Below are 27,698 nucleotides of genomic sequence, written 5' to 3' on the forward strand. Positions count from 1 at the left end.
CGGCGTGTCACTGCTGAAGTACACAGCGCATCGAGAGATTCAGCTTTGCTTCCTGTGGTTTGAATAAGGGCAAAGGTGGCTTTTGTTTCAATCACCCACATATGTGCATTGGCTCGCTGTTGCAGGCACTGTGGACTGTACTTTTTTTTGCATTTCAAGCCTACAGAATTTTCATTCCGCCCTCCTGCATGTGTAGCTAGGTCTGCTGATGGGAGGTCCACACTTCATGCATCTGATGAAGTGGACAAGCTTCCAGCAGAATAAGAGCACAATCCTATGCATGTTTAGACAGAAAAAAAAGTCCTGCAACTCCCAGCAATCCCCAGCCAGCTATGCTAGCTGGGGAATGCTGGGAGTTGTAGGACTCTTTTTCTAGGAATCCCCTGGAAATCTGGACCATTCCACACGGGGATTGGAATCTCCTTGGCCCTTTGGGAAGGAGCGGGAAAGACGTGCGCTTTCGGCTGCTTTGGACGTGCTGACACGACCTTGAGGATTCGTCCGCCCCCAGCAGCCAAATGGTTGCAGCCAAGGCCAGCCCAGTTCAATCGTCGCCCCCTCCCCAAGGCCGGGCCCAAGCCGCAAGGCAGGGGCTGTCCGTGGGGCAGCAGAGCCCTCCGGCTCTGCGCACGGGAGCAGCGTCCAGGGGAAGCGGAAGGCCGGGGCGCCCGCGGCCTCTCCTTTTCTCCGGCTTCCCGGGCCTGGGAGAGAAGGAGGAGGAGAGGAAGGGGGAGGAGGAGCCGCCGCCCGGGCCATGGCAGAGCGCGGAGCTCCAGCGGACAAAGGGAGCCGCCCGGCGGCTGGCAGAAGAGCGGCGGCGATCTGCCGGGAGCGCCCCAAGGACGCCGCGGAGGTGAGTGGGCAGAGCGAAGGAAGGAAGGAGAGGTGCCGGAGCTCACGTCCCGGAAGGTCGGGAGGGAGGGAGGGAGGGAGGGGGCACTCTGTACATGGTCAAGGAACGCCGGCGGTGCGGTCTTCACGCAGGATCATGGGAACCCGCCGGCCCTGGGAAGGGTGACGGGGAAGGCTCTGGCGCTAAGCTTCAGGACGCATGACCGCATTGGCTCCCTTGTTACCCTCTTCTTTCCCTCCCTCTGCTGTCCCCTGATGACACCCCCACTGTAGGATGTAAGCTTCTGGGGGCCAGAGACCTTATATACCGCTGATGTTTCTTGGTAATAATGCACTAGGGCCACTGATGATGCGTGTGTGTGCAAGCAACCATACCTACACATATATGCATACATGCCTTGAATATGTTTAGATAGATTCAAGAACAAATGCACGCACGCACGCACGCACGCATGACCACCCATGTGTGTGTGTATTTCTTTGTTTACCTAATGTGTTTTTGGATGCGCCCCTCCACTCGATGCATGCTGGAGGCGATTTACAAAAAAACCATGGTACAAACAATAAAATACAACTGTTTCCCCAACTGTTTCCCCCAACTCCCTCTTAAAAAACTAAAACAGAACTGATCAAATACGTACACTGCAGTAAAATAAGGGAAGCTAACTAATTCAAGAGCGGCATTAATTACTAAATTGACGGAACAGCGTAGGGTTTGGGTTTTTTTTACCAGGCATCTAAAGGCCAGTAGCAAGAGAGCCAACCTACCCTCGTCACCCTGGGGTGGGGGTCCCACAACCGGGGTGGTGCTGCTGCACAGAAGGCCCAGTCTGGGGTTGCCCCCAGTCTCACCTCTCTGGGACTGTTTTGAGATGGAGGGTGCCTTGCGCTACCACTTAGAAGGCCTTGTGCAGCTATTCTGTCTTTTCTTTAATGGGTTTTCTGTAGTAAGAAAAATGACAGGAGAAGCTGTGGGAAAACATGGGTGGGTGATGAGTGTAAGATGGCATTGTCTGGACCCCTGGTGAAATTCCAGGAATGAATTGGGCTGATGGTGTGATAAAAGCCTCATCTGGAAAGACCCTTGGAGGTGGGACACACAACAGAGCTCCAAACGTGTGTGTATCTGTATTCAAAAAACACACATGAAGAATGCATCCATATCATATGCTCATGTATGCAGTAGGAGTATATGTCTATAGAGATCAGTTTATACACGCACGTCATTGGAGAGGGAAATATAAATTTTTTATGTGTTATGTATCTGAGCTGGAGTTGGCTTTGTTGATCTTGTGTTGGAATTCAGAATTTCCAGCATCAAGGTGAGGTATGTAGGAGACATTCAAGTATATGAAAAAATGGACCGAAGAGAATCCATCCAGAACTAGGGGTGCAATGAAAGGATTTCCTGCTAGGAAAAACTAAAGTGTTTGGGGCTTTTTAGTTCTGAGAAAAAGAGACTAGGGGAGGGAGAGGTCATGATAGAGGTTTTATACATTTATGAATGTTTATTTTATTTATTAAGTTTATCTCCTGCTGTCGCTCAAGGTGGATAACCATGATCAAGTGCAGATAAAAAGAGAATTTTGATTAAAATATAAAAACAAATAAATTAAAAACACAGCAGTGTTCTCCCTTGCCCCCTCATATAAAACAAGAATTCTGGATCAACTAGTTAAACTGATGGGCTTGGGATTGAGGACAGACAGGAGGACCTAATTAGTTCACGGAATACCCTGCCACCTGATCTGGGGATGGCCACTGACTTGGGCACAATCCTAACTAGACCCCAGAGGCGACCGCCTATCCAAAGCAAGGCAGGAGAGGCACAGGGGGATCCTTCCCTCCGCACCTCTCCTGCCTTGCCCTTTTTAGCTAGACAGCCGTTTTCGGCTGTCTAGCGGCGACGGGGCCAACGGGGAGAGGAAGCTGCCCTAGGATGTGTCTTATGCGCAGCTCTGCTCTCCCCATCCCCTTTCAGTCGCTCCGCGCTCATCTTCCGAGCACAGAGGTCAGGGCTTCTCCATGTTACCTCTGAGGCAGTGTGGATGAGGGGGGAGGTTGGATTTCTGGGAACCGCCCTCAGAGCGTGGGCTCCGAGTTCAGTTCCCAGAATACAGCATATCCTATGGCCCACGAGACAGTGTCTAGTGGCCATAGGATTGCTCCCTTAGATGGCTTTCAGAGGAGACTAGACAAATCCATGGAGGAGGAGGAGAAGAGGTCTGTCCAAGGCTAATGGCCAAATGGAGCATCCATGCAGAGGAGCAGAATACCTCTGAGTACCAGATGCCCCAAGGGCAAAGCATCACCGGCGGGCTGCTCCCCCCCATATCCTGCTTGTGGCCTTCCCAGAGGCATTCTGGGTAGCCACTGTGGGAAGGAAGCGGCATAACTGGACATACTTCCATGTGTTTTAGCAGGTGTTTATGTTTCCTTGTCAGTTTTACTGGGGACACGTAGACGCAGGTCACATTGGCTGGCAGTCTGATACCTAGCAGTTCACTTCACAAAAGGCTGGATCCAGACTATGTTAGTCATGTATGAGTAACTTGCCCCATTGATTTCAATGGAGTAAAGCATGACTGACTAAGGATGCAATCCTATGCATGTTTAGACATGCTGGCTGGGGAATGCTGGAAGTTGTAGGATGTTTTTCTGTCTACACAAGTATAGGATTGTTCCCTAAGAGGGCAATCCTATGTTCTCTGAGTGCAGCCTCCAATATCAGAAACTTCACTCTGTTCTATGCTCTGTCAGCGCTTGCTGACAGGGCAGAAGTGTGGTGGGTGGAGGGGCTTGTGATATTTGTCTTCCATCCTTGGATGGAGGAAAAATAATTCCCTCCCATTGCTGGCAATGAGAGGGAAACATTTAGATGCGCTCTTGAGTGCGCCTGAATGTTTCCTGGGAATGTGGGCGTGGTTGGGAGCTGGGAGCTCTTAGGATCCCTTGGATCCTCACTCCCTGCCCCCCACTATGCCCCCCAAATGCCCATCCCCCCCATGAGGTCGGAGTTCCACGGAGCCTGGCATGGGACTCTGACATCAGCAATAAACCTCTGAGGTCAGAACTCTGTCTATAGCCTCAGATGTGTTTTCTTGAAGAATCCCAAGGGACACCGCCTAGGGCCCATCGGATTCCTCTCTTAGGGTGCTTCGAGATGAGGCTTTTTTCTTCTTTTTTCTCTGCAATTGCCTGACTTCATTCATGGAATTTTATGGGTGGTCCAGACATCTTTATCTTCAGTTTGTAGCCCTCCTGTGTTTTCCCTTCCCTTCTTCAGTCTTTTTTGTTACCGGAATACATCCATTCAGGAAGAAAAGCTGGAATAGCTGCATAATGCCTTTTGTTTTTTTGTGGTAGGAGTCCCCCATCTGGAAGCACTTGGTAATTGGGGGGGGGGGCAGGAACTCCAATGATGGGAGCAAACTAAGCACTAAAGCCAAATGGAATCTTTCATCTGACAGAGCGAAATCACGGAAGTTTAATCATTAATGTGCATAAATACATCTATGCACCATTCTGCACTCACAGAAAAGGTTGTTAATGGGTAGATACAATACATCCTTAGGGATGAATTGGGGGTTCTTAATGGTTTTGCCTTAACACCATGTACTGAAAAATTCAATCCTGCTTATAATAGGGTGATTAAGGGGTGTTAATGAATAACTTTTTTAAAAAAATTATTTTAATTTTTTATTTTAACTAAGTTTTTCCATTTATTTGTCTTGTAACACACACTTTCACACCAGTGGGACTCTGCTTTTAACTTCTACTGAGTAGAGGAGCAGGCACAGGCTAGTCTAGAACAATCAGAAAGCTAGACACAAAAAGGGAAAAGAGGCTATGGAAGGACAAGACTCTCCAGTGGTGGTGACCTGCAAGGTGTGTGCAATGTTTGTTTTCTTGCCTGAGAACAACATGGCCTACACCTGCAACAAGTGCAAGTTGATCACGCTGCTGGAGGAAAAAGTAAGTGGACTGGAGCGGCGACTGTCGACCCTCTGGGGAATAAGAGAACACGAAGAGTTCTTGGACAGAATGGGGGAACTACAGCAGCAAAGGGCAGACCAGAAGCTTGAAGAGCAACAGCAAGATGAGGCAGTGGGAAATGCTAAGGTGAAGAAAAATGGAATAGAGGATACTCCTTGGAAAAGGGTGACAGTTAGGAGAAGAAGAACTAGACGCCACTCTGCACCGGTGGAAGCAGTGGAGCTGTGGAACCGATTCCAGGTACTTGCAGATGAGACTGGAGGATAGCCTGCAGAGGAAGAATCACAGGGGAACCTGCATGAGAATGAGCAAGAGGCTAAAGGTCAGTCAAACAGAGGCGATGAAACCCAGGCCTACAAGAAGAAGAAGAGAAGAGTGGTAGTAGTGGGAGACTCCTTGCTGCGTGGGGTCGAGACCCAAGTATGTCGCGAAGACCCGTGGACTCGCCAGGTCTGTTGTCTCCCGGGAGGACAGATTAGAGACGTGACTGAAAGGTTGCCTGCACTCATAAAGCCCACTGACAGGTATCCCTTTCTTCTCATCCATGTGGGAACAAATGATACCGCCAAGCGGAGCTACGAAGAGATCACGTCAGACTTTGAAGCTTTGGGAAGGAAACTCAAGAACTTTGGGGCCCAGATAGTTTTCTCATCCATCCTTCCAGTAGTTAGAAGAGGGATAGAAAGGGAACGAAAAATACTCCGGGTGAATGACTGGCTACGAAGGTGGTGCCGACGAGAGAGATTTGGATTCTGGGACCACGGGCTATACTTCCTGGAAGATGGGCTGTTGGCTAGGGATGGGTTGCACCTCACAAAGGATGGGAAGAATGTGTTTGGCCACAGCATGAAGAACTTCTTCAGGAGGGCTTTAAACTGAATCCTACGGGGAAGGGAGATGTAATGTTGGGGGTAACGATGGACATAGGCGCATGCACTGCAATGGAGAGAACAGCTCGGATAGCGCCCAATAATAGTCTTCAGACACATGTAGGAAGAAAGCCAGACTATGAAGCACATGGTCTTCGATGTCTATATACTAATGCCCAGAGTATGGGAAACAAACAGAACGAACTTGAACTCTTAATACAAGAGGGAAATTATGACCTGATAGGTATAACTGAGACTTGGTGGGATGACTCTCATGACTGGAATACAGCAATTGAAGGATATAACTTGTTCAAAAAGAACAGGAGGAACAGAAAGGGAGGTGGGGTTGCACTGTATGTGAAAAATATATATCTCTGCACAGAAATACAGGAGAAGGAGCTTGGTAGCCCCATCGAGAGCATCTGGGTTGAAATAAATGGAGCAAAGAATAAAAGGAACCTGGTGGTCGGAGTCTATTACCAGCCACCCAATCAAGGAGAAGACAAGGATTAAACTTTTGAAAAGCAAATAGCCAATGTTTTAAGGAAGCATGATGTAGTAGTAATGGGGGACTTCAATTTCCCCGATATTTGTTGGGAGACAAATTCTGCAAAACATGGCCCCTCCAGGAAATTCCTGACTTGTGTGGTGGATAACTTCCTCCTACAGAAAGTAGAGGAAGGAACTAGAGGATGGGCTATGCTTGACTTGATCCTAACCAACAGAGATGACTTAGTGGATAAAGTAGCAGTTACAGGAACTCTGGGGGAAAGCGACCATGTTGTACTTGAGTTCTTGGTTCTAAGGGAAGCAAAATCCGAGTGTAGTCAAATGCGTACCCTGGATTTTAGGAAAGCTGATTTTCATAAACTCAGAACAATCATCAGTAAGGTCCCATGGCAAGCAATGCTAGCGAGAAAAGGAGTCCAAGATGGGTGGGAGCTTTTAAAAAAGGAAATTCTCAAGGCACAATCACAAGCAATTCCAACAAGAAGAAAAGGTGGAAGACAACAGAAGAAGCCAATGTGGCTTCACAATAAGCTTAGGGATGACCTGAAAACAAAAAAGGACACATATAGGAAGTGGAAAGAAGGCCAAGTAACAAAGGAAGAGTACAGGCAGATAGCACAGAATTGCAGGGATGGCGTCAGGAAGGCTAAAGCTGAGAATGAGCTGAGGTTAGCGAGGGATGTTAAAAACAACAAAAAGGCTTTCTTCAGCTACGTGCATAGTAAAAGGCAGAGGAAAGAAATGGTGGTTCAGCTATTAAATAAGGATGGCAAAATGATAACAGATGACAAAGAAAAGGCAGAGGTGCTCAATTCCTACTTTGGCTCAGTCTTCTCCCAAAAGAGGGTCTATGACCCCCCTGGCAAAGGCGAAGTACAGGCTGAAGGGGCAGGATTGCAGCTTGAGATCGACAGGCATATGGTCAAGGAACACCTCATTACTTTGAATGAGTTCAAATCTCCAGGGCCAGATGAACTGCATCCTAGAGTCATAAAGGAACTGGCAGAAGAACTCTCAGAACCGCTGTCTATTCTCTTTGAGAAATCATGGAGGACGGGGGACGTGCCAGATGACTGGAGGAGGGCTAACGTTGTCCCTATCTTCAAAAAGGGTAAAAAGGAGGAACCTGGGAACTACAGACCAGTCAGTCTGACATCAATCCCTGGGAAAATTCTGGAGCAGATCATAAAGCAATCCATCTGGAAGCACCTTGACAACAATGCCGTGATTACTCGAAGCCAACATGGATTTGTCAAAAACAAGTCCTGCCAGACAAATCTGATCTCATTTTTTGATCAAGTCACCTCCCTTGTAGACCGTGGGAATGCTGTAGACATCATATACCTCGACTTCAGCAAAGCTTTCGACAAAGTGCCCCATGATATCCTGATGAGCAAACTAGCTCAAAGTGGGCTAGATGAAACAACGATCCGGTGGATCCACAGTTGGCTACAGAATCGGACTCAAAGAGTGCTTCTCAATGGGGTCTTCTCAAACTGGGCAGAGGTAAGGAGTGGGGTACCGCAGGGCTCAGTCCTGGGCCCAGTGCTCTTCAACGTTTTTATTAATGACTTGGAGGAGGAGGTGCAGGGAATGCTGATCAAATTTGCAGATGACACAAAATTGGGAGGGATAGCTAATACTTTGGAAGACAGAAACAAAATTCAAAGTGATCTGGATAGACTGGAGCGCTGGGCAGAAAACAACAGAATAGCATTTAAGAGGGATAAATGCCAAGTTCTGCACCTAGGAAAAAGAAACCAAATGCACAGTTACAAGATGGGGGATACGTGGCTCAACCACACTACAAGCGAGAAGGATCTTGGAATTGTTGTCGATCACAAGCTGAATATGAGCCAACCATGTGATGTGGCTGCAAAAAAAGCAAATGCTATTTTGGGCTGCATTCATAGAAGCATCGCTTCCAAATCCCGGGAAGTACTAGTTCCCCTCTACTCAGCACTGGTTAGGCCTCATCTGGAGTACTGTGTCCAGTTCTGGGCACCACACTTTAAGAAGGATGCAGACAAACTGGAGAGGGTTCAGAGGAGGGCAACAAAGATGATCAGGGGACTGGAAACAAAGCCCTATGAAGAGAGACTGAAAGAACTGGGCATGTTTAGCCTTGAGAAGAGAAGACTGAGGGGAGATATGATAGCACTCTTCAAGTACTTGAAAGGTTGTCACAGAGAAGAAGGCCAGGATCTCTTCTTGATCATCCCAGGGTGCAGGACACGGAATAATGGGCTCAAGTTACAGGAAGCCAGATTCCGGCTGAACATCAGTTAAAACTTCCTGACTGTAAGAGCAATACGACAGTGGAACCAATTACCTGGGGAGGCGGTGGGCTCTCCCACACTGGAGGCCTTCAAGACGAGGCTGGACAGCCATTTGTCAGGGATGCTCTGACTTGGATTCCTGCATTGAGCAGGGGGTTGGACTCGATGGCCTTGTAGGCCCCTTCCAGCCCTACTATTCTATGATTCTATGATTCTATAATTCTATGAACTTGTTGTTGTTCAGTCGTTAAGTCGTGTCTGACTCTTCGTGACCCCATGGACCATAGCACGCCAGGCCTTCCTGTCCTCCACTCTCTCCTGGAGTGTGCTCAAGTTCATTAACGAGTAACTAGTCCATATTAAATCATCTCGAATATGGTGCTCAGGAAAGTTTAATGAAGACTGTCACCCAACAAAAGAAAATAGTTGCTTAATTGCATGAATTTTAATAGGTTAATTAGGGTGCAATCCTATGGCCGCTACACAGTGGCTAGATGGCCAAAGGATTTTGTTTGTTTGTTTTCTGGGAACCGAGTTCGGAGCCAGCACTCCAAGCTCGATTCCCAGAAATCCCCCTCCCTGCCCCCTCCCTCACTGTCTTGTAGGTAGTGTGGTTCATCCCCGGCTCTGTGTTCGTAAGAGCGGCAGGGGAAAGGGGGGCGTTCCCAGGGGCAGGGAGTGGAGGGGATGGCAGAAGCGCTGTTATGACGCTTCCTATGCGCTGTCTGGCCTCTGCCCCCCCCCCCCCACTCCAAGGCACCCTGGCTAGACAGCCTAAATCGGCCGTCTAGCTGCAAATGCAGGGCAGCTGGAGCACGAAGGAGAAGATCCCCTCCTCACTTTGCCCGCCCTGCATTGGATAGTTGGTCGCCTCTGAGTTTGGAGGTGGCTGACTACCCCCATACAGTTGCGCCCTTAGTTAATTTAACGTCAAAGGTTTGCATATGAATAAAACAATAGTTTTGGAGAAAAAGAAGCATAGACATTTGGGGTGAAATCCTACAATGACCAAATGAAAGGAAAGCTTGTGCAATGGATCTTTCCCTTCCCCTGCATCCTTCTGTACCCTCCCTGCCCAGCCTCTCTAGACAGGGAGGCATACTGAGCGTTGTAGAACTGTGTCTTATAGGCCTGTGGTGGGAGGGGAGCATCTCCCAACAGCAGGCGCATGAGTCTTGCACCACTTGTGCAAGGTCCCTAGTTTCATGATGCGAATGAAGGAGCGTACAGGCAGCATGAGTTACACAGTCATTTGACACTGAAATGACTGCGTGCCCTCACACTGGATGCTGTTGCATCCCAGATCATCTCTACGGAGGCAAAATAATTGCCTCAGTGGTGAAAACAGGACACTTGGTATTACTACTTTGACAAAGACAGATTTAAAGAGAGGCCTGCATGACCAGTGAGAAAACCCAAATCTTTCTTTTTTTGAAATGAAATGTCCTCCTCCTACTGGGTTTAGGACTGCAGTTTATCAGCCTGATCATAGACATTTATATGAAAGTAAATCCCACTGTCAATGAGATTCCTCCTAAGAAAGGGGGAATTGCCTTTCCTGATGTATTACTTACTACCTGTGGTTTTTATTAAGTACTGATATTTTTTAAAAAAATTAAATGTAAAAACATCTGCCCCAGTGAATGAGGGACTCCCTTTTAATCAAAGTAGATTAGTTGATTATCCTAACCCAGCAGTAGGCAACTTTCTTGGGCTGTGGGCACATTTGGCAGTTTGATAAGCTGTCCTGGGCACCACCACAAAATGGCTGCCACAGGAGGCATGGCAAAGGACAGGTAACCTGCCCAAAAGACTGAAAACAAGGCAAAGGTGGGGTCTGAACCCCAACACGCTAAGCAACTCCTTTGAACCCACAGTTTTCAGCCCCAACAGAAACCTATTTCACAGCAATCCCAGCTGCTTGTAAGAAAATGTGTTTTTTTAAAAAATAAAATGGGAGGGGGTAGGGCACCTTGGCAGGTGCACCCGGGTGCATTGGAGCCCACGGGCACCATGTTGCCTACCCCTTCCCTAACTGAATAATTGACTAAGCATTACAGTCCTCCTAATTATGAGCTATGTTTGTTGTTTGACCTGCCTTATTGATTATTAAATATGCCCTTTATGAACTTTGATTGCTTAAACCACAGGTGGGCAACCTGAGGTCCACAGGCCACATGTGGCCCTTACCTGGTCTCCATGCAGCCCGGGGAGCCCTGTCCACTTTCTCCTGCTACCCAGCTGATTGGCCATTTTTCCTGCTGCACTGTGAAAAAGGGAGCCTTTCTCACTGTGAAGCAGGGAAAAGCTCTCATCTCTAATCAGTTGCTGGTCGGAGATAAGAGCTTTCTCCTCTGCTGAGGAGAAGGGATGGGGCCTGTGGAGGAGACTGCGGAGTGATTCAGTCCTGTTTGCTTTTGAGGCTTGCCCTGCTTATTTGTGAGTAGACTTGAAGGGTCTTGGTATTTGGATACTATCTGAAAGTGCTGCTGAGTGATTCAGTCCTGCTTACTTCTGAGTAGACATTCTTAGTAGACATGGCCTGTTTACTTCTGAGTAGGCTTAAAACTAGTAAGCATCACCATTTGGCCCCCACCTACTCTGCCTTTAGTCATATCCACAGATGGAATGTGACCCCCAAGACATCACCCAGATTGGAATTCAGCCATCAGGCTGAAAAGCCCCCCCCCCTTATCTAGACCAGTATTGCCTGCTCTGGCTGGCAGCAAGTCTCCAGGGCTCCTTACAGAGAGGGGCCTTTCCCACCACTGAAGGTCCTTTTTTAACTCGAGATGTCAGGGACCGAGTCTGGGACCTTCCTCATTCAGAGCAGGGGCTCTCTAACATGTGATACTCCCTCCCTGTTGAGTTGCATCCCCTCTCCAGATGTTGCTCCAGGCTAGCCCTGCATCGACCGTTCTGGCTGGCAGAAACTCTGCAATGCCTTCTTGACTTGGATTCCTGCATTGAGCAGGGGGTTGGACTCGATGGCCTTGTAGGCCCCTTCCAACCCTACTATTCTATGATTCTATGATTCTTTCTCTGTCCATCTACTTGGGATCCTCGTAAACGGAGGTGCCAAGGATTGAACTTGGGATTTTCTGCGTGCGCACCACGTGCTCCACCTCTGAGGTGTGGCAGCTCCCAGGAAACCCCAGGGTTCCTTGTAAGCTTCTCAGGGGAGCCCCAAATAAGCCTTCAAGGAACCTCAGGGATTCCCATGAACATGAACTGGGAACTGTGCAAGGTTAATCGGTACACTAGGCACCCTTCAGATGCTTGCTGTTCTCTACTGGAGGTTCTCTTTGGGGATGCATCACAAGTCCTTGGCCTCTTGTGCTGCTCTAGGAGGCTGCATGCCAGCCTGATGCTGTTCTCTGGGCATGCATAGAAGACATATTTTTTGTCTCCCAAGGATCAGTAAACAAAGAAGGCCTCCTTAAAACAATGGAGTGGGTAAACAGACTCCTTGCTGAGCTTTCAGAAACCAGCAACCTTTCCCTGAAAACAAATTACATCAGAAGATGAGTGGCAAGAGGAAAGAGATTGGCTGAGAGAGCTACTTAGCACAGGATGGGCAGGATGAGTTGCCTGACCTGATTAACCACTCTCTGTGTGGCCAAATCCTTCCTTCCTTCCTTCCTTCCTTCCTTCCTTCCTGTTTCCTTCTTTGTTTAATGTGTGCAAAGCTGCTAAGGTTAGAATACAGGAAGTGGATTGCCTTGCCAGTTTCTTCTTTGTTTCCATTTACGATCCTGTGAACAGGAGTCACTGGAGTTTTTCCCCTCGTGTGTCATGAAGCTGTCACTGTCCTCGATGGCTGTGGGTGCTAAAAATATGGTACCCGGAGGAGTGCACGCTTAGCAGATAATCTGCACGCTGTTGTGTTGATATTTATAGGAAGCTAGCAGACTTAGCAGTGTTGGTTTTAGGATTTGAGGGGTGTCACGCCAGGCAAGGCCCCTGTCATCTGTAAGAGGCAGGGTCTGCCAAATGAGAATTCCCTCACAGTGCCCTTGGCAAAAGTTGATGCTAAGCAGTGGTATAGTGGTAAATTTTTACGTGCAAGCGCTCATCATGACAGCCCTCATAGCCACACTCCCAAGGAAGGTCCAAAAATTCAGGCAGCTGTATTGATCCATATCAACTAACCAGTTGTAGCAATTTTCATCTCTACTAAGAGCAGGTCTTTTGGAAAGCTGATGTGTCTTAATTGCCCATTAGAAGCGCCGGCACTGCGTTCCTGTGGGCCCTGGCTCCACTGCACCACTGATGATAAGCTGACAATAATGTCGCTGATGAGGCCCTTTCCGATCCTAGATTTCAAGGCCCGCGAGTGTTGGGTAGTTTTTTTTTAAACTGGAGCCGGCGCTAGCAGGTTGCAACTCGTACTTTTGTGCATATGGGCAGCACCTTCGCTCTGCGCTGACGTGGCTGCTGCCTGGTGGGACTCGCCAGGAACTGCAGCTCAGAGTCGGAACTGGGCACGAGGATCACTATGGCAGGGAGGCCCAATCACTGGCTAGGTTTCGGCTCCCAGAGCCTGCCTGCATGTGGGAACAGGTTTCGGTGTTGGGTTGGGATGTGGTAGACAAGAGCAGCAGTTTTCAAATTCTGTTCCAGGGAATGCTAGGGACCCTTCAAAGTGTATCAGCGATGCTGTGTTGTTGAGATCAGATGCGGCGGGAAAACTTCCCAGAAAGACTGATAGCCCACTGGCACTTTCCAACCTGGTGCCCTCTGGTCGGTTGGACTACAGCAAATGTGTATAAAATGTGTCTTTTATGATCAAATGTGTGTTTTATGATATAAAATGCACATAAAATGTGGGTTTTATGAGAACATGCATATAAATTCTGTACAAATGTTCCTGCAGATTCCTCCCCTCCCGTGGATTATTGTGGAATTCGGACAGAATGGATTCATGAACCGACACATGCAAAACCGACATGGATTGAAAACAGTCTGATCCTCCCGGCCCTTGCCACAGGTATCAATTTTCTCTGCCCCAGATTTCATCTTGGCCTCCTGCTCAGAGCCCAAACCCTTCCTGTGGCCTATATGTTTAACTGGCACGGTGTCTTCTCACTCCCACGCATTAGCATTTAAAGATAGCAAGGTCTGCGTAACCAAGTCCAGCTTTGCTGTCAACTTTTGGAAATCTGAGGGGAAGAGATTAAGGTGCTTCCTTCTGACATTGAAGACTTTGCTTCTTTATTTTTGTTGTGGGCATCATAAGAAATGACAAGAATAACTTGGCTAATATTTTCATGTTTGCATTTATTCAGCTAATATACATAAATGTGGTCTGAAAGAAAAAGCACTTCAGATGCTGCATCCTGTTGGGTTTCGTGGGTGAACACCAGATCGAAACATTATTCTACTACAACCTTCTACGTTATTCTGCTCCGTTATTCTACTCCTGCTTACCTTGCTGGCAAAAGAGTGAACTACTAGGAATTAAGGAACTCTGCTAAACCCGAGCAGCAAGATAGCTTGGATGTTCTAAAGAGCATGCTTGCAAGATCTTCCCTAATCTGGCACAGACCAGATTTGTTGCACTACAACTCCCAACATTCTCAACTAGCATGGCCTGTGGATAAGAATCCTGGGAGTTGTGGTCCCAAACACCTGGAGGATACCATGTTGGGGAAGGCTGATCTAGGGTATAGATGCCAGAAGCCCAGCCTCATAAAATTTATCTTAATTACGTGCTGCAAAACAGCAATGAACTGAGATATGCTGTGGTTTTCTCCCCCTTTGATCTCGCAAGCTCAGTTTAGCTCTAGAGCTATTTGCCTTATTATTTTACAATATGTTCCATAGGAAGAGCCCTGGGATAAGTCAAGGGATAACTTTTTTGAGATTTAGACTGGAAATTGGGCACCTCTCAACTGGCGCAGAAGAGGCAGTGGGTATTGAATGCAGTAGCTGCAGCCATTTGGGGGCCCTAGAACAGGGGTAGGCAGAAAGTAGATCTCCATACGTTTTGGACTTGTACTCCCAGCATTCCTGAACACTGGCCATGCTGGCAGGGGCCTCTGGGAGTTGATGTCCCAAAAATCTGGAGATCTGCTTTCTGCCTGCCCATGCCGTAGAAGAGAGGTCAAAATGGCAGCCTTCTTCTGGGTAAGATTCCAGGGCTCCTAGGTGCAGTCCCTGCCTGTTGTTTCTGCCTGTGGTTGGCTGTGTCTTCAGGGACCCACATCTCTCTCTCTCTCTCTCTCTCTGTTTTCATTTCAAGGTGTGAGCAGTCATGAAGCTGAACGAGCGGAGCTTGGCCTTTTACGCCACCTGTGACTCCCCCACTGACAAGGCCGGCTTCCTCTACAAGAAGGGTGAGCGGAACACGGCCTACCACCGACGCTGGTTCGTGCTGAAGGGGAACATGCTGTTCTACTTTGAGGACCAGGAGAGCCGAGAGCCAGTGGGAGCCATCATCTTGGAAGGCTGCACGGTGGAGCTGTGCGAGTCCACGGAGGAGTTTGCCTTCGCCATCAAGTTCGACTGTGCCAAGTCCCGTACCTACATCCTGGCAGCCGAAAGCCAGGCTGCCATGGAGGCCTGGGTCAAGTCTCTCTCGCGGGCCAGCTTTGGTTACCTGCGCCTGGTGGTGAAGGAGCTGGAGAAGCAGCTGGATGAGATGCAGAGGAACCTCTCTGGCTACCACCGGGTCCAGAGGAGGGGACCGCTTTACCGGAAAAACAAGACGGCACCAAATTTAGACCGGGTAGCCTTAGGCCCGGGCCCACCACAGGAGAAGCTGGCGGTCCCGATTTGCATTCCAGCAAAAGAAAATGGCTGTGCACTGTGGAATAATTCCCAAGGGCCAGCCAGCCTGCCAGTGGGATATCCCCAGGCTGAGCCATGGAGTACAAGGACCTGTGGGGGCAGCAGCTACGATGAAGGCCTCAAGCCGCCCCCATTGCCTCCTCGGAGGAGGGCGCTGTCAGGTAATTCCAGTGGTGCTGCTGGAGGCCCTGGCCTTGATGGCCCAGTGTATCCAAGCACGGCTTGTTTTTCCAAACTTCACGACTGGTACGGCCGAGAGATTCTTGAACTGCGAAGGGCATGGCTGGAGGGGCCAAAAGACAGCGATCTTTAAGCAGAGGCTTTAGTGGAGGGAGTGCCCTTGGAAACACTGAGCTGGGCCAGAGACTGGCCGGGCATGAGAAACAGTCATCAGCTGCTGTGAGTAAAACTCCACTGCTGGAAACGTTGTTTGCTATTACCAGTCATATGCACATTGTGCCAGCTGTCTGCACAGTTCTGGGGGAAAGCCCCAACTGGAGCCAGCGCTTATCTTCAAGAATCGAGTTGACAGCTCTGCGTTGCCCCCAAGTCCTACACTTGTTTGATAAGACCGACCATCGAGGAAACCTCCGCTTTAAATTATAACAATGGGGCTTTTGCAAATTAAAAATAAAGAGGGTCTGCTTTGAAAAACAACTACCACCGCCACTCAGAACAGGAAAAAAGCAGTCAGGTGGCAACCCAGCATCTCTCCCTCTCTCTACACTATCTCTTCAACAGATCTTTCCACAACTGAGTGAACTGCCTGCTGGCTTCTGGCGGTCACCAGACTCTTCAAGGCTAACTGTTGGGCACACTGTGGTATTCTTTGTTTGCCGTGAGGGGGAGGGAAATCACACACGTTTCCCATGTTCATGTAGGGGTCGAAATCTTACTAACCCAGTTGATTTTGACTTGGCCTGCTGCCAACGTTTTGAAGGAAAATCAAGGACACCCCCGCCTTCTTCCAAGGCCTGTTCTGGTTCTGAAATCATGGCGGGACCGATTTGGGAAAGTCCAAACCGTCATTTTGAGTGATGTTGCCTGGAATTCTCCCAAAGTTGTATGTTGGAAATTCTGGTCTATAAATGGGAAGCCCAACCTTATCAGTGAAGTAGAAGCCACCGAGAATAGACGTGATGATTGGGAAGGTGAAAAGAGGTCCTCCTAGACAATTGCTATCAACACACCCTTCCTGGCAGGTTAATCCCATCTTACCTTTGATTGGTTCTGGTTTGGGTGGGCTTAAGAGTATGTCTACACTACAACTGTAAATGGGCTTAATAGTCAAAAGCTTGCCCTCTACCCCGAGGACGTGGGGGAGACATCCATTAAGAGCAGCTATGTTTTTCCAATGATCTGATGATCAAAAGCAGGTGTGCAGAACCTCTTTCAGCCAGAGAGCCAAATTCCATTTTAGAGAAGCTCTCAGGGGCCACATTCCAGTGGTGGGCAGGGCTGAAGGCAAAATGGACGGCCAAAAACAAAAGGGGTTGGGCAAAAAATACCAGCATATTGTAGCTTCAAACTCTTCCTGCCAGTAACTAAGCTGCAGGAGAGACATCTCAACCTTTTGGAATGGGGGGAAAACTGCACAAATGCCAGGAAATCACCAGAGGATCAGTGTTTGGGGGAAAGGGGTGTGGCCATCTAGGGGTGGAATGCCCACTGAGCCGTGAAGCTAGCACTGGGTGATCTTGGGACAGGCACGCGCTCTCATTCTAACTTACCTTATAGGGGTGTTGTGAGGATAAACTGGAGCAGGGGAACTGGGTACACTGCCTTGGGCTGTGGCTTGTCAAACCAAGCCCCACACCTGCCTATATCCAAGTTAACTCCTGCTTTCCTCTAAGAACTAATACAGGCAAGAGGTCACTTTTGTTTACACTCCCCCCCCCCCCAGCCCTTTGGCAAAGGAAAAGCCAGCAGCTCTCTCACTTCTGCAGCCAAGCAGAAACCCAGCTGGGAAGCAGCCAGTAAAAGCAGGCTCCTTCCATGCAGGGGGAGCACATGCAGCAGATCCACTTGCCAAAGCCCTGGGAGAAGCAAGGGGGAGGGAAGAGGGGGAGTGCTTGGCAGAGGCCTCCAGCTGTTTTCGGCAGCACTGACTGCTGGGGAGAGCTGGAGGCAGCCTGAACTGCAAACAGAACACACAGGGTTTCCTTCTCCGTCTTTCCCAGAGGTGTCAGCAGGTTTTGCAGTATAATATTGGCACAGGTTTATGGGCTGAGCTTGCAGATTGCAGACAGTAAGTCAGAATCCCCCCCAGGTCAGGGAGAAATTTGACAAGAGCTGGTTCTTTTCTCCCCCCACATGCTGGCCATTTCTTTTCGGCTCCAAGGAGGAGAAACAGAAGTACATGTGGGAAGGCAGGATAGTAAAAACACCAGCTTCTAGTAATTTGAACTGACATTTTTGTAAAGCTGCTATAACCTGAAAGATTTTTTTAATGGATTATGTTCTCAGAAAGCTGTCAAAGGGGGCGCAGGAGGTACTGCTCAGTGCCTCAAGAAAAGGTGCCGAGGCAGTCGCCTTGCAGAGGAGCCCTGCTCCTTAATTCTGAAATATGTGGAGATGGGCAGCCATCATTGTCAAAGAAGGAAGGGCACTCCACACATATGCAGGGCCAAAGTCCAGGGTCCCACAGCCTTCTTGGGGGGTGGGAATGGCTGACCAGACAGTGGCAGGTGATGAGGGCAGCAGAAGCAAACTCCTTTTTATTCCTGTTGTCACGACGGTGCAGTGATTTAAATGAGTTTAAAATGCAAAATTGCACATGTTCAGGGCATTATTCTTATTCTTCAGGATTGGCAAACAGTCTTCTTCAAACATGTCAGGAATGCAGAAGCTGTTGTAAAACATGAATTGGCAGTCAAGGAGAAATGTTAGCTCTGTGCTTCACAGCCCAAGTAATACACATGGGCCATCTGAAGTGGTCCCCCATAAGGCCATTGATTTCACGATCCAAAATTACCTAGCTGAAGCACTGTCTGCACATGCTCTGGGATATTTTCTCTTTACTATACAGTATTTTTCTCCTTTCCTCCTAGCATTAGAACTCTGAAGAGGGATGTAGTCGTGTCACCTAGAGAAACTGATTGGCAGTAGATTCAGGCAAGATGAGAGAGAGAGAGAGAGCATGCGCGCATGCGTGCATTTCTTTCCATGACGCAGAATTCACCTATGGAATTCATTGCCACAGGATGTGGTGATGGCTACTGTCTTAGATGGCTTTGAAAAGGGATTAAAAATAATAAGGAAGCACTTCTTTACACAGCGCATATGGAATTCACTATTGCAAGACGCAGCGATGGCCACCAATTTGGATGGCTTTAAAAGGAGATTGGACAAATTCATGGAAGAGAAGGCCATCCATGACTACTAGTCCCGACGGCTGTATGCTACCTCCAGAACCAGAGGCAGTAAGCTTATGTGCACCAGGTGCTGGCACTCGTGTCTTGCTTGTGGGTTCCTGGTTGACAGCTGGTTGGCCACTGTGTGAACAGAATGCTGGACTAGATGGACCCTTGGTCTGATCCAGCAGGTCTCTTCTGATGTTCTTAATAATAGAAGAGAATAGGTCTGTCAGCAACTATTAGCAATGACGGCTAAATGAAATCTCCATGTTCAGAGGTAATATAACTCAGCACCAGTGGCTTGGGGACAAAAGCAAGGCACTGAACTAGATCAGTTCTGGGGGCCAAATCTGGCTTTTTCCCCAACCACCAATTATTTGGTGGTTTCTTGGCATTTGCACATCTCCCTGCCACCTTCCAAAAGGTTGAAATGCCTCTCCTAAGGCTCAGTTCCTGGCAGTATGAGATTTTAACTGAAATATGCTGGTATTTTTGGCCCTGCCCCTTTTGCCTTTGGCTCCACCCACCACTAGAATGCGGCCTCTGAGAGCTTCTCTGAAATTGAATCGGGCCCTCGGGCTGAAAGAGGTTCAACAGTCCTGGACTACACTGACCAGCAGCAGCTGCCTCGGGTTTCAGACCAGGCGTCTTTCCCAGTCCTACCAGGAGATGCCAGGGGCTGTTTGCATGCAAGGTAAAGTGGCTCTGCCAATGAGCTACAACATCTTTCAGGACCATGGCCCAGCAAGTCCATGGCAGAAGCGAGATATGAAACCAAAGGCTTCCAGGTTTCTAGGGATCTCAAGCAATTTTTTTAAAAGGCAGTCTCTTGCATTACATGCCGCATTTCCATGGGTTTCTAAAATCCCACTGTTAAAAGTGGTGTGGTGTGGTGTGGGGAGGGGGAGAGAGAGAGAAAGCATTTTAGTGCATTTGCAGAAGTGGCTTTAAGGGAACAGAAGACCCATCCCAGATGGAGAATAAGGCAACCCTTTTAAAACTTCAGCTGCAAGGTGAAGAAAAAAGGGAAGAGCACAGGTGCCACCTGTTGAAAGGTAACCCCAGCTGGGCATTTCACCCACAGGTGCTGATGGAATCAGGTTTATTTGAGGCAGGACTAAACAATGGAACAGTTGTCTCTGTGTGTGTGTCTTTGTGTATTCTGCTGCCTCTCAGTTCCTGCTTCTGTAATGATCTCAGCCTCCACAGACTGCAAAAATAGATGTGAGTGCGTGCAGCCCTCACTCTTCCCCATGATCTCACAGGGGGGTGGGGGAAGTTGCATCTTTTATAGACAGTTAAATGCATCTCTTTTCATATGCAAGGACCTGAACTGCATTTAAGGGGGAGGGGGAATGATGCAACTTTAAATGCCCCCTTCTCACAATTTGAGGTTGTATCCAGTCACTCTGCAGTGGAACCCCGGGGGTTCTTCAGAAACATAACGGGCATCTCAAGCAGACAAGCTTCCTTGGAGGAAAAAAGGTGGGATATAAATGCAATAATAAATAAGGTGTCGGCTTTCCTGCCACTGCCAGTCTCCCTGAACAGCTGTGGGAAAGTGGTTGGTGGGTCCTTAGTCACAGTCTCAGTCAAAACAGGGCAACTATGAGATCAATGTGACTGGCCAGTGAATCATACGCGCACTCTAAAACACTCCCTGGAATCTTCTGCAATGCACAAAGGTTCCTAGGAGTAGCAAGTTTGGCAATCCTTCTGTTTTGATGCTGCTGGCAGCTCTAAGGGGCAGTTGAGTGCAAGGGGCATTTGTGCAGGAGGGAGAGCTCCTTTTGCTGTAGAAATCGGGGATGCAATTTGTCAGTGAGTGCCTCCAACCACAAGAGTCAACAAAGCAGGAAGTAATCAGTGTATTATGCCAAAAGATTAGTTCTTCATTTAAAAATTAAAAAAAAACCCTCATCACTTTGCCTTAAAGAAGGGCTGGGAACCTGTGGCCTACCAGATGTTGTTGAACTACAACTCCCATCATCCCAGATCACTGGCTGGAGTAAATGGGAGCTGGAAGCCAGCAGCATCTGTACCCTTAAAGAGACTCCATGTGCATATTTTGTCCTCATTTCCTTAATAGATGTTGTGGTTTTATGTAGTCATTGCTGTGTTTTTGAATTTCATGTTAATTGTATCTCTTCCTCCAGTCCCTCATTGGCAAGTCCAAAAGAAGTGTCTTTGTTGCAGGTTGGATGTGTTGTGGATTCATTTACCTCGAGTATCCTTGAGCAACCCCAATGGTGTTTTTGTGAGGCCATTGAGAATTCTCTGTTAGAGGTTCCGTCCCTCCTCCTTCAAGTTCCCAGAGTTTGTCTGGGTGCTGTCACAACTAAAACAAGTTTGAAACCTGTTTAAATTTGAAGTAGACAAATGGCCGGGTCAGAGCACTTGACACTATCCAGAGGAACACCGTGCACCCCCCTGTGGAATTTGGCACCTCCTTTTTTACCCGTGCTATTTGCACTTTTGAGCTATCACCACAAGGCCAAACTCCTGCGTTCTGTTGTTTCTGATTAAGAAACAGCCGTGGCAGGTTTATTTGCTCCATTCATGTTTGAAAGAAATAGAATTGAAGATTGCCGTTCAAGACTCTTTTCCTCTTCCATAAATTAAGGAGGATTCAGTTTATCTAGCACACACAGAAGTTGTGTGCGTAACTTGTTGGAAAGGCAGCTGCTTGGAAACATTTTCTGTTCCAGATAAAAACCACAAGCTCCGCTGTGCTGCTGATCAGAAATTGCTTCCGGGTTCCTGGAACAAAACATTATGAGATGGAGGTGTGGTGACCTGGCCAGACACAGAGTGTTGTAATCTTGCTGCATCTGACCTCCCTGAGACTGTTTTGCCATGATCAGATGGGTTTGTTTATGCCACCCAATTCTACAGAACCTGGAGATGTTCCCAGTGCAAGGCAGCAGGGCTGTACAGTTCATCAAGGCAAATGGAGTGATTGCGCAAATTGTGCATGTGTGTCTGTTTCATCATATATCTATGAGAGGGGGAGAAATGGGCCTCGCTAACTTATTTTCCCATGAGGTTAAGTTGAATTCTCAGGGTACTTCCATGATAGAAAACTGAAATTTGGTACACATATAGTCCAAGACTATGGGAGCTAGGATGATATAGTGGTTACTGTTGGACTTGGACAAAGGAAACCCAGAGTGTTTCCAGACGAGGCTTTTTTCATGCAATCCCCCTGCCACATTCATGACATTTTCTGGGTGGTCCAGACATCATCATCTTCAGTTTGTAGCCCTCCAGTGTTTTCCCACCGTTTTCCCACTTTTTTCTTATCCCCCCACCCCAATCTGTTGAAGGAAAGAAAGACGGAAGAGCTGCACAATGCCCTTGGATGAGTATCGCTAGGAATTCTCCATCTGGAATCACGCCCAGGTTCAAATCCCCACTCATCCATGAAGATCACTTGGTGAGCCTGGGCCAGTCACTAGCTCTCAGCCTAACCTACCTCACAGGGTTGTTGTGAGGATGCAAATGTTTGCTGCTTTGAGCTCCTTGGAGGAAAAGCAAGGTATCCGTGTAATAAACAAACAATCAGAAATGGGCTGTCTTTACTGTTCTTCCTCAAAACCCACAATATGAAGCATCCTTACTATAGAATCATAGGGTTGGAAGGGGCCTGTAAGACCATCGAGTCCAACTCCCTGCTTACTGCAGAAATCCAAGTCAGACCATCCCCAACAGATGGCTGTCCAGCCTCATCTTGAACGCCTCCAGTGTGGGAGAGCCCACCACCTCCCCAGGTCATCAGTTCCATTGTCGTATTGCTCTAGCAGTCAGGAAGTTTTTCCTGATGTTCAGCCAGAATCTGGCTTCCTGTCACCTGAGCCCATTATTCCGTGTCCTGCATTCTGGGATGATCGAGAATGGCCTTCCTCTCTGTGACAACCTTTCAAGGACTTGAAGAGCGCCATCATATCTCCCCTCAGTCTTCTGTTCTCAAGGCTAAACATGCCCAGTTCTTTCAGTCTCTCCTCATAGTTTCCAGTCCCTTGATCATCTTTGCTGCCCTCCTCTGAACCAGCTTGTCTGCATCCTTCTTAAAGTGTAGTGCCTAGAACTGGACACAGTACTCAAGATGAGACCTAACCAGTGTTGAGTAGCAGGGAACTAGTACTTCACATGATTTGGAAGCTATACTTCTGTTAATGCAGCCCAAAATAGCATTTGCCTTTTTTGCAGGCACATCACATTGTTGGCTCATATTCAGCTTGTGATCTACAACAATTCCAAGATCCTTCTCGCTTGTAGTATTGTTGAGCCAAGTATCCCCCATCTTGTAACTGTGCATTTGGTTTCTTTTTCCTAGGTGCAGAACTGGCATTTATCCCTATTAAATTTCATTCTGTTGTTTTCTGCCCAGTGCTCCAGCCTATCAAGATCACTTTGAATTTTGTTTCTGTCTCCCAGGGTATTAGCTATCCTGCCCAATTTCAGATGTCCTTGTTTGGACACAAGCTTCAGTCTTATCATGCGGGATTTATTTTGGAGTCATCCCAGCCTCTGCAGGGCAGATGTGCACTTAGTATGTTGCCACACTTGCATTCCCCCAGAATGGTAGCTTCATTCATTCAGTTAGATGGGAGCTGATGAAAAGTGGGTATCAGCTACATGACCAAAACTCTGAACACAATAAATGGAGACGTCAAGCCAAGTTGTTATACAATTTCTGTATTATTTTTAGTGGCTCTTTTACAGAACTTGTGGCCTTTTTCTTTTTTAATGTTTAACAAAGTTCAATCTCATAGAAACTTTTTAAAGTACAGTACATGAACCTAAGAAAATGTGACCGATGCATCCTGCTCGCTTTGAGTACAACAGGATTTCTCTGTGGGTTCAAAAGACTATACCTAAGTGCTTAGTACAAAAATCCTGTTCCACTAAAGCTAATCTCTAGCATGTCAAGGAGAAAAGTCAATGGATTCAACTCAACTTTCCATTTCCCACCGGCGTGCAAAACAGTTACAAAAGTTAATTGTAGACAAAAGTTGCATTTGCTCAGACGGTTGCTAGGTGAGTGATGTATCCAGGCCTTCCAGGTGGTCAACTGGATTGGATCAAGTAAAACTGGGAACTGCCACTATATAAAAATACCTTCCATTCTGATAAAAATGCATACAGCAGGGGGAAAGCGCACACCTGGTTGCATAGCCTTAGTGACGGGCTTCTCCTTACCTGTTTTTGAACTGGCTTTTTGCTTCAAAAGGGTTTTAAGCCATGGTGACAAATGGATAAATGGAAGGGTGGAAGGTTCTAGAAGAACACTAATGTCACTTGGAAGCCAGAATCACCACCACCCCCCAAATTAAAACTCTGAAAGCAGCTTGATTCAAGGTGCTGGTTTTATCCTTAAGGGTGCAATCCTATGCATGTTTAGACAGAAAAAAGTCCTACAACTCCCAGCATTCCCCAGCCAGCTTTGCTACAAGGCTTGGGGACTAGGGTGGCTTGAAGACTGCCTCCTTCAGCATGGACCTGCCTATTTGTTAAGATCCCCATTGGTGCCCTTTGCCAGGTCCTTCTGCTGTCTGAGGTGAGGCAGATGGAGATCTGGGCAGGGTCTTTTCTGTTGTGGCACCTTGCCCTTGGGATATGCTCCTCAGGGAGGCTTGCCTGGCCCTGACCCTATCTTTTCACCCAGGCTTTCAGTATGTTTTAGCTTTTGCCTGATGATTTTATCTGTCTTTTATATAAGTTCTCTTTGTTGCTGATTTTTCATTGTGTAATCTTTTAACAGATGTTTTAATAGTACTATTAAAATCTTTGGAGAAGTTCTTACACCTAAAAGCAGTTTCTAAATGGTTGGAATAAAATAAGCAAGAGACCTGCTCATGCACTGTCAGCAAGAAATAATGTAATGAAAAATCAAAGTCTCCCTTTGAGCTCAAGGTAGCCACCTGAAGAGAAGGTTGCCCCTGTGTCTCTGATGATGGAGTGCTCTAGCCGTGCTGCCTCCCGCCCCTGCATTGGGTGATCCAGCTAACCATTCTCCTCTGAAATTGCCAGCCAGCAGAGGCACCCCCATTTTGAAAAGATCTTACTCTACAGGTCTGGTGTTGTTTTTAAAGAGCTTTTAAAAAGAATACAGTATATCCCTAAAGAGCACATCTGGTCGCCCAGAGGTGATAAATTTATAATCCTGTGCAGATCCTCAGCTCTGAAATTAATTACAATCCTGAACTAGCAGGAATTGGGGCCCAAAATTCAGTGCGCACAAAGATGCTCTTGGCTCTAGCTCAATGTCTTCACCTAGACTTTGCTCCCAAAAGCTGATCATGTGCTTAAAAGCACCATACAGAGCCAGCAGTATTGTACAGGAACATAGAAAGTTGCCTCATACAGATTCAGACCATCAACCCACCTGGCTCAGTATTGTCTGCAATGACCGACAGTGGCTCTCCAGGGTTTCAGACAAGGGTCTTTCCCTGGAGATGCTGGGGATCGAACCTGGGACCTTCTGCATGCAAAGCAGGGGCTCCACCACCGAGCCACGGTCCTTTCTCAAAGGTAAAGGAGGACCTCTTGATACAACAGGCATTGGGGTAACTCCCTGGGAGACCATTCCTCAGCAGCTGTACTGCAGGCCCGGAACAGCCCTGCAGAGTCTTCTCCACCCATCCATTAAAATCCCTCTCCCATCCAAACTCCCACTGCACTACATGCTGCAGTTTGCAGTGAATGCCCCATTAGCAGCCTCCAGCAATGCTTGCAACCACCCTGAATGGCAGGCACATGGAGCCAGGCCAAGGGATTCATCAGGGGCCAGATTACCCTCACCCATAATACAATGGAGGAACACAGCTGGTCCTAGCGAGAACTGAGCCAGCCACGACCTGCAGAGGCCACCTCTACTTCTGCATGGTCACCCTGCTGGATTCTATTCCTTGGTCACGTTAGATTGTGACGTACCTGAAACTGGCGTATAAATATGTAATTCACCCCCTATTCATGTTTCCACCCCATCAGTCATACCTTTTCTCCAGGATACTATAAGGTGTAAGGGGCTCAAGCAGACCAATTCACTCCACCCCCACCCCCCATCTACTCCCAGTTTTCTTTTCCAATTAACACTCAACATAAGCATGTTCAGTCCTCACTGGTCCGTTTACTTTTGGATTTTTCTTTTTAAACAACAAAAACAGATTTTGTACTTCTGCATACCTCTGGGTTCCCTCGAAAACGCTGATACCTCCCTCTTGTTTCTCAGTGGCTGTGTTTGGGCTCCAGTTCTCTCGGCACTGAACCATCTGAGTTCACTATTAGAGGGATGATAGAAGGTTCCAAATGAAGGTGAGGGTAGCTGGGTGAGACAATGGCTTAATGATCCTTCTCTTAGCTCTAAGGGAAGGAATCTTTCCCTGGCCTTAGTTCACCTCTCAGCATGACCTCTATGCAAGAACTACTGTCTCTAAAATCTATAGCAATACCAAACCGACTTTTGGGGGAATGGGGCCATGTCCTGTGTGCATTTGCTTCGTCCTCCCTGCTTCCCCCGCCAAGTCTGTACCAAAGGAAAACAAATTCGCCAATCATAATAAATGGCACACATTTGCAGAAACTTACTTTGCATATTATATTCCACTGCCATGAATATATTATGCAGTACATTATACAAGTATATTATGCACTATACAACTAGATAGTATGCAAAATAAGTGTCTGCAGAATAAAGCTTTGCATAAAGGATGTTTTCAGAGAACAAGGACTTTTCTTGGCAAGTAGAGGCAAAGTAGGAGGGAGGAAACTGGTGGGATGTTGTGGGGGGTCAGGAAACGGTAGTTATGGAAAACTTCATAAGGTTTTGAAGCGCCGTCTCCTTACAACTGGAAGTTGTGCTTAGCACCTTCCACCCCAGCTTCTGATATTCCAATAAGCATAGCCCACGTACTTTCAAGCTTTTCTCCACAAAAATGAGGACCAGAAACTTGTTTGTTTTTAAAATGAATGCGGTCATTCTCTGGAAGCCAAATTCTCATGCCAAATAGGAGGTTCTTGACTGAAGCGGCAATCGAGGGGGGACTGTGGGAAACACAGAGCCCTGGGCACAGCTAAGTAAAAAAATCCTTTGACCCAATTTCATGTGGTGTTAACATGGATGGCAGGGTGAATGTCCCCACAGATCTGCCAGGCAAGCTCCTTTGCACATGTGGGATTGCTACCGCCCTTAAAATGATAGAGGGCAGCTCATATGTGCAAGAGTTCCACGTGTGTACAATCACACACGTGAGGCTCTAGATTAGGTTAACAATTTAGTGGGGAAAAACAAATTGGGCATGAAAACAATGTTTTAATTTGTATTTTAGTGATCAAACTGGCAAGCACCTCAAACAGTTGCTCCTTTTCCAAAATGAAATGCTGAGCTAAGCAAAAGGTGGCGATTTTTATGCACAAAAAAACCTGTAAACCTTTTTATGGGTATTCCTGGTTATCGTTAAAGTCTGTCCCTGTCCAAAACCAAATGCAAAACAGACTTTTCAAGCTGCCAAACACACCTTTTTGAAACAAAAGATGCTGTGGTATTATTTGTTTTTTTAAAAGTGGGCAGAAAAGACATTGCTTCCAACAGCTGTCGCTTGCTTCTTTGTTGACGTTTCTGTTGCGTTCCTTCATTTCGGTTTCTGGTAGGTCACAGCTAGAGGAAGCATAAGGACTAAGGAGTCAGTTCTGAAACCATGCTACATCTTGTTCAGGAAGGCTATTGCAAACATATTTCTACAACATATACAACTGCACGCAACACATTTGTTTCCTGCGTTACCAAAAAGAAAAAGGGAAAAAAAGCTTCAAAACGTACCACCAGAACTAAATAACGGACTCAGGATGGCATCGCGGATTCCAAATTTAGAGTCTTCATGGACTATAAGACAAGTCTCTGGAAAAGTTGTAACAATGCGATGTCTCACAGACAAACACGGGGAGGGGAAAACGCCACCCCTCTGGCGATCAAGTTACGTAACATTTTGGTCAGTCTCATAGTGCTTCTCGATGGCTTTGATCAATGAGTCTGGGTTATATCT

The 27,698-nt window shown here is 47.4% G+C and overlaps 2 protein-coding genes across 4 annotated transcripts in view; one reads left to right on the forward strand and one right to left on the reverse strand.

The window, feature by feature from the left end:
* The first annotated feature begins 289 nt into the window (after nt 1-289).
* PHETA1 (PH domain containing endocytic trafficking adaptor 1) lies at nt 290-24,456 on the forward strand. 3 transcript variants are annotated; one of them, XR_014785792.1, is made up of 4 exons: nt 290-853; nt 13,383-13,496; nt 14,751-16,674; nt 19,243-24,456. XR_014785792.1 is itself a non-coding variant. In XM_084820232.1 (3 exons), the coding sequence occupies exon 3, from the start codon at nt 14,763-14,765 to the stop codon at nt 15,609-15,611; it is 849 nt and encodes a 282-aa protein (XP_084676358.1). In that variant the 5' UTR covers nt 290-853; nt 13,383-13,496; nt 14,751-14,762; the 3' UTR covers nt 15,612-24,456. The 3 variants fall into 3 exon arrangements, 1 of the variants encoding a protein (XP_084676358.1); XR_014785791.1 differs by having other exon boundaries at nt 14,751-16,500; nt 18,349-24,456; XM_084820232.1 differs by having other exon boundaries at nt 14,751-24,456.
* The window catches only part of CUX2 (cut like homeobox 2), a 231,389-nt gene continuing 223,170 nt past the window's right edge, over nt 19,480-27,698 (reverse strand). Inside the window, exon 23 of the mRNA XM_084820226.1 lies at nt 19,480-25,937. Within this exon, the coding sequence (XP_084676352.1) occupies nt 25,885-25,937 (53 nt within the window). The 3' untranslated portion in view covers nt 19,480-25,884. The remainder of the gene's footprint in view (nt 25,938-27,698) is intronic.

This window comes from Heloderma suspectum, chromosome 13 (genome assembly GCF_057233095.1).
Source record: "Heloderma suspectum isolate Gila_16-S chromosome 13, 16-S_ref, whole genome shotgun sequence".
Taxonomy (NCBI): domain Eukaryota; kingdom Metazoa; phylum Chordata; class Lepidosauria; order Squamata; family Helodermatidae; genus Heloderma; species Heloderma suspectum.